The sequence below is a fragment of the Trachymyrmex septentrionalis genome, unplaced genomic scaffold (genome assembly GCF_001594115.1).
Source record: "Trachymyrmex septentrionalis isolate Tsep2-gDNA-1 unplaced genomic scaffold, Tsep1.0 scaffold40, whole genome shotgun sequence".
Lineage (NCBI taxonomy): Eukaryota > Metazoa > Arthropoda > Insecta > Hymenoptera > Formicidae > Trachymyrmex > Trachymyrmex septentrionalis.
In genome coordinates this window covers 3859317-3865967 of record NW_017305569.1, presented here as the reverse complement: position 1 = coordinate 3865967, position 6651 = coordinate 3859317, and the positions used below count along the sequence as shown (strand labels likewise).

Sequence of the window (6651 nt, the reverse complement as noted above, 5' to 3'; positions counted from 1 at the left end):
TGTATTTGATATAATTTCCGTTCGGATGACAATTATTGAAATTTCCACAGTTTCGTGAAGATCTGATTCAGCTACGAAGTACTGCTAAATTTATGATAATATATTGTTACAGGTATAACGGAAACCATGCGGTAATTCCATCAGCGAAATTAATTTCCCACATATTCGAGCAAACGAAACCGACTCGAGTTAAATATTACATATCTAATTCACTCCGGAAAATCGTGACTCAAGTTGCAAGGAAAATATATATTGTACGTTATAAGCTCACAATGCGTGATCCCTTGATTTTATCGAATAAATATATTTAAAAATAAAAAATTGTATGGTTTGATGAAAAAAGAAATATTATGATTTCTTAATATCATATACGTATTTGAATAGAATGATCGATATTTCTTCTATTTATCTTATTAATCATCCATAAAATGATATTTGTAATCTCAAAAATGTACAAAAATTTAATGTGTATAAATCTAACAATACTCGTACGTTTGTAAAGCAAACGTTATTTTATTTCAATATCTATATTTATTCACGAAATAATACACGCCTAAAAACGTCAAAGAGATAAAGCGAAGGATATGTAGAAGGATTGAGTGAAGCGCGCGGAGATGCTTCACAAGAGAAAGCTTTTCTTGTTAGTGTAGTTGACTAATGTAAAGAAAATTTAGACATTTCTGCCACTAGCGATTGCACTGCAACTGCCTCTTTCTCTTTCTCTACGAAACTCTGGTTTTGCGATAATAAAACAAATATTACTGTATAACAAACTTCGAGGAAATTCACAGTCTATAATAAACATACAGTATAACTGTGTTTAAATAAATATCGAATTACGAAAATGGATTGTTTATAACTCACTATGGAAAATACGAAATAAGCATCAAATTAATCAGAACTTAAAAATATACATATAATCCAAGATAATGGATATCAATTTCGCAAATACTGATTAATTATAATGTTACTTTATAACTATATTGCTACTTCCATTTTCATTTGTTTGGACCATTAAGAGCCGGTTGTTCCACCTTCGAATAAATTATGAACTATGTGATAATTTACCTAATGGACAAAAGAGAAAGGAAAAAAGAACGAGAGCGAAAGCGAAAACGAAAAAGCAAATACATTAAAATTTATCGAAAAATAGAATAACCTAACCAAAAAGAAGCTCTGCGTAGCTAGCAGTATAAGTTAGAGCCAAATATGAGTTTTTAGATCAATTAAGAGAAATAAACTTATTTTCGGTCAAAGCTGATCTTTGTACTTAAATATCTTAGTGTGAATTATTTATATATATATCCAATTCTACAAACCATGAGCTGAAATCTTTTCTAATCTTGAAACGCATTCGTAAACGGAACTAAAGTAATATCATATATTAAATTGACAAAGCAATTTAATAATATTGTTATTAATAATTTGATGCTTATACATATAAACATCTTAAGAGCTATGAATAATTTATTGCAAATGAAATATTTAAATACTAAGATATTTTGATCAAAAATAGATATATTTTTCGTAATTAATATATTCTCGTTAATTAATTAATTAATTAATTAATTTAATTTCAAACTATAACTGTTCAATTCTTGGAGAAAATGTGTATACGTGGCTTGGAGAAGCTCAAAACCTTTGCAGACGGAATCAGAAGACTTGTGGATCGTTACAAAATATGTTAAAGAGCGATACTAAGAAGATATACATATACAAGTATATTTATAATATGCACATATTTTGGCGTGTATTGTACGTAAGAAATAAATCCACTTTACTTTCCAATTTTTCTTTTTTCATATTAAATCTTTAATATATTTTTGTATTAAATTTTAATGTTAATTAATATACAAATTATATTATTGAGAAGCAATATAAAATGTCTTAATATATTCGGAAACCTATTACAATTGATCGTAGTGCTGGCTAATTTGAAATATTAAAATGTATGTAATTACATCTCTCACATTTAGTATCATATTATATAATATTTCTGATATAATTATGAAAATTAGAATTCGCAAATGAATTAATTATCATTCATAAATTATACATATATATTGTAATCTGCTAACCAAGCTTCCAAATATATTACAATCGCATGAATAGTAAATTGTAATAACAGATTTCACCGTGATAAAACACGAAAATTCGAAATACGACAAATTGAAATGTAGAACGAGAAAGCTCGTGATTAATTTGTCATTTATATATTCCGACGGCTACAAGCTGTAATTGCACAAGATACATGCAAGTTTTAATAGACAGTAATTCCAATTCCATAATGAGCGCTCAGAATATTTTTGATAATTGGTGGACATTATAAATTAACACCTGCACTACTGATAAGCCAACGGCATATAAATGTTGCCATATTTTAATTTATCTTTTAAATAAATCGAGGAAAGCCAAAGTTATTAAATATACATCTGCCATATAATATTTTATATCATTTAAGTCATATTTCAAGCAACAATTTTATTGTATTTTTTTCTCCTCAATGCAATTATACCTTCAAAATTTACATAATCCTAATATATCATCACATTAACTTCCTTTTTTTTTTTTATTTAGAGCACTCACTTCAGCAATTCACTGTAAAGACTTTGATCTCTTTTGAACTTCTAATTTCAGCTATGATTTTTGTGATTATATATTTCGTCATTCATCGTTTGGCTTTCTAGGTCGTTGATAATTAACAGTAGAGAGTTTCAACCTAGACACATTAACGTCACACGATTAAGAAGCCGCGACACCAATGACAATGCTAGGCTCAGAACAACGGCAGTGAAAGATGGTGGACAAAGAAGAGCTGAGAATAACGAAGGCGAAGGCCCCACCACCACCGCTGAATCTCACTGAGGCGATCGAGGATGAAGTGCTGAACCAAAAGACTGCTAGAAGTGAGTAAAGTACCGCATCTGCCTCATACAAAATGTGCTACGAAGCGTGCAAAGCTGTCTCGGCAATCCTAAGTGAAATGTGAATATATGAGAAGTGAAAAATAAAATTCACGTTCTCCATTTCCCAAGATTTACGGAAAAACCGGAAAAACCACTCATATGTTTAAAGTACTGAATTTCTTTTAACTAATTGATTCTTTCTTTTCAATTTCCGCTTTCCTCAAATAAAACAAATTTTTTGTTTTTACGATGCAATACTATATAATAATTTATTATCATCAAAACGACAGAGGGCTTTATTATAAATGAAATAAATATATAAATGTATTTATATATTTATTGTTTGATACACTCCTTAATGCAGAAACGATAACTGTATATAATATTATACGAAGATCGTTTTAATTACTTTCTTAAGTACACAGATAAGATAAAGATAATTTCTTTAAAGCAACTACCGTGTGTATTTTTCGCCATGCTTAGTTCATTTATTTAAAAAAAAGCAAAAGAAAGAGAAAGAAATAAATACATTTTTGCGTAATTAAAAAATTGTTTGCATATTTTTCTGCTTTGTTTTTGTAAACTATACAGTCTATTGACATGCAGTCGCACGGAAATAAAAAGATATTTAATTTGCATCGGACATTCGCGAAATCAGCCATTCAACTAATTAACGACACAGCATGCACACTCCCGTATTTCATCCCCACTTTTCTTCATTTTACTTCAATTGCACATACGATCGATATCTGTGCGGACCGAAATTTTCCACAAAAACAGTATGCGCCAGGTAACAACAGCATGTGCTACTACGTGACTGTCAAAAATTAAAATAAAAAACCACTAACGCGCACAAGCAAATTAATTGAATCCGTATTATTTCGCGTTTCTCGTTTAAGATCATACTTTCGCAAAAACCGTTACAAAATAGTTGGAAAATTAATTCGCATACATCTAAATTGTAAAAAATACGATTCAATATATATTTTACAAAACCAATAAAAAAAGTTAAAAAATAGATCTCTCTAGATCTATATTACATAGGTATAGAAAAAAATGGTTTGACGTATTTCATAAAAAAATATATAAAGGGATCGAAAAACGTTAAACTGGAAAAGTCAGTTGTCGTATTTTTTTTATATAAAGATTATAATGAAATTTTTATAATAATTTTATCTCAAAAATTGATGTAATAATATTGCAAAACAATTTATATACTTTAATTGTACAATTATATAAAGGTACTACATTTTATAAATATTATGTACATAAATACACATTATTTATTTTACATCTTTTTCTACATTATGTTTTTTGTCAGTTCTTAAGAATGATCTTCTTCTACACGAGGCTGTGATAAAGAACGAAGCGGACACTGTTCGTAAAGTACTTAAGGAGACTGTCGACGTAGATTCCAGAAATAACGTAAGTCATTAAAAACACATCAAAGAAAAATACACAGAATGCTATTCAATTTAACGTTTACTTTATTTTTGACAAATTTTTAATTTAGTGTCATTAAGAGCAACAAGCGCTTCTAATATTTATTATTAAAATCTCTCTTAGTATGGTCGCGCTCCGATTCATTGGGCAGCGTCTAGAGGAAACACAGAAATTATTGAAATGTTAATACAAGGCAAATGCGATATCGAAGCGAGAGACAAGGTATGGTATATTTTTTCTTTTTCTTTTTTTTAATTAGTCTGTTAAAAAGAGGGAATGGGATTCACTAAATAACTGTAAATTGAGGCAACATAATAAACATTTCCTCGTAAAAGAGAAAAACTCTTACACGCAAAAATAAAGAGCCTTTAATATTGTTGAGTGCTTTCACATAGGAAATTAATGTAAACGTAGAGACTGATAAATGGCTACTTTATTACACATTATACGTTAATACGTTTTTGAAGCAACACTTCTTTCGGAATTTAATCTAGACGACGACCGACTTGATGAAATTCTTCGTCGGACATTAATTTCCCGACTGTTCATTTCTCTTTCAAGTATGGAATGCGACCCTTGCATATGGCCGCCCAGCACGGTCACCGAGATGCGGTGAAGATGCTGATCAATGCCGGAGCAAATGTATCCGCGGTTAACAAGGTAATCGTCCTTTGACAATCGCTTCATTAAACTACTTTCATATGAAAGTAAATTCAAGCTTTCCCTTGAGATGAAATTTACGACTTCGTAAGTGTTGCGACTCTCTACGAAATTTGTTAAGCATATACGAAACTTGCGCAAAATATTGCGAAAATAGTCGCGTGAAGAAAATTTTATTTAGATAACGAGGAAATTTAGTTCAAATAATTTTGAAAAAATTTTATCCAACAAAAATTTGCAGAACATGCTGTGCAGGATTAAATCGTACGTTTAATTGAAGTTTATTGATCGCGGATATTGTAGAAAAAGGAAATATTGAAACAGAAATCTCACGGAGGTCGCGAAAAAAAGTGAAATAAGTCGCCGGGAAACCGCGGCGGAGTTGAAATCAATAATGTCAATATTGATATTGGCATCGGTCTTAAATAATAGGCGAGCGCCTTTCATCATGCCCCCTCGGTGCGTCGCATATAGCATTTTATCACGCACGTGCCGATACGAAGAAAATGAGAGACGTGAATTATAAGAGAATCGACACACACAAAGGCAACAACGGTCCATATTTTTCTTTGCGGATTGAAATTATGAGACAACATTACGATGTAAAAATCGCAAATTTGCCTTCGCGAAAGTTCTCCTTTTATATAACAGCATAAAAATTATTTTTTTCTTTCTGTTTAGAAACAACACACCCTTTTAATGTGCGGCGCTCGTGGTAGCAACGTCGCTGTAGTGGAGTACTTAGCGGATGCAGTGGAATCGTTAAACGGTGAGGCAACTGATTCCACTGGGGCGACTGCTCTTCATCATGCAGCCATCACCGGACATCCGGCGGTAATCACAGCGCTTGCAAACATTCCGCGGATCGTGCTGGATACCACGGACAAGGTAAGCGAAAATGTTCCCTCATTTTAGTATGTCACTTCTACATAAACACGCTGGTACATTCGCGTTATATTTCGCAGAAAAAATAATTTAGACGTGTAGGAGATTCTTTTTATTCCATCTCTTTCTAACAGAAAATCATATTATTTCGTTGGTTTCTACAGAAACCACGGAAACAAGCTTTCAAAAATTTTACTGTATAAAGATATCGTAGAGGAAATATAGATTTTATTCAAAGATAAAAGATGGATTCTACGCAACATCAAAGAAACTCAAGAAGTCATGGTAACTGCTTCGATAGTTGTATTGTTACTGAAATGTGACACACACACACACAAACACACACATGTATAGATATATTCATAGTTCGAATTACATTTAATCATTCGTCAAAGAAAAGATACTATCCATGATTCTTATATTAATTAAATAAACAAATAACATAATAAATGAATTATTAATGTATCTCTCGTTACAAGATTGGATGATATATCAATGTACGCATCACGTGCATACCGAAATGGACCAGATATGTCCTTGCGTATATACGGGCGTATTTCGACCTTAGTTTCTCGAATTTCGCGTTGCAATTTGCAATGAGATATTCCACACTCGGAAATCTGATTCCCACTATTTCGCCCAGATTCGGTGTATATATACACACATGTATAGTACATATAAGATATATGCATGTATGTACCTCTATGTCTACAATATATGTACGTACCTAAACACTTCTAAAGACATTCTTAAAACA

The 6651-nt window shown here is 31.2% G+C and overlaps 2 protein-coding genes across 4 annotated transcripts in view; one reads left to right on the top strand and one right to left on the bottom strand.

The window, feature by feature from the left end:
• LOC108751086 (ankyrin repeat and death domain-containing protein 1A-like) overlaps nt 1-6651 on the top strand; it is a 28138-nt gene that overhangs the window by 11075 nt on the left and 10412 nt on the right. For all 3 annotated transcript variants that reach the window (XM_018491040.1, XM_018491039.1, XM_018491038.1), the window contains exons 2-6: nt 2688-2906; nt 4228-4331; nt 4473-4571; nt 4911-5009; nt 5691-5897. In XM_018491040.1, coding sequence (XP_018346542.1) covers nt 2798-2906; nt 4228-4331; nt 4473-4571; nt 4911-5009; nt 5691-5897 — 618 coding nt within the window. In that variant the 5' untranslated portion in view covers nt 2688-2797. The remainder of the gene's footprint in view (nt 1-2687; nt 2907-4227; nt 4332-4472; nt 4572-4910; nt 5010-5690; nt 5898-6651) is intronic.
• Nucleotides 4458-6651, bottom strand: part of LOC108751087 (heterogeneous nuclear ribonucleoprotein 27C-like) — a 59823-nt gene continuing 57629 nt past the window's right edge. Inside the window, exon 8 of the mRNA XM_018491043.1 lies at nt 4458-4503. Coding sequence (XP_018346545.1) covers nt 4490-4503 — 14 coding nt within the window. The 3' untranslated portion in view covers nt 4458-4489. The remainder of the gene's footprint in view (nt 4504-6651) is intronic.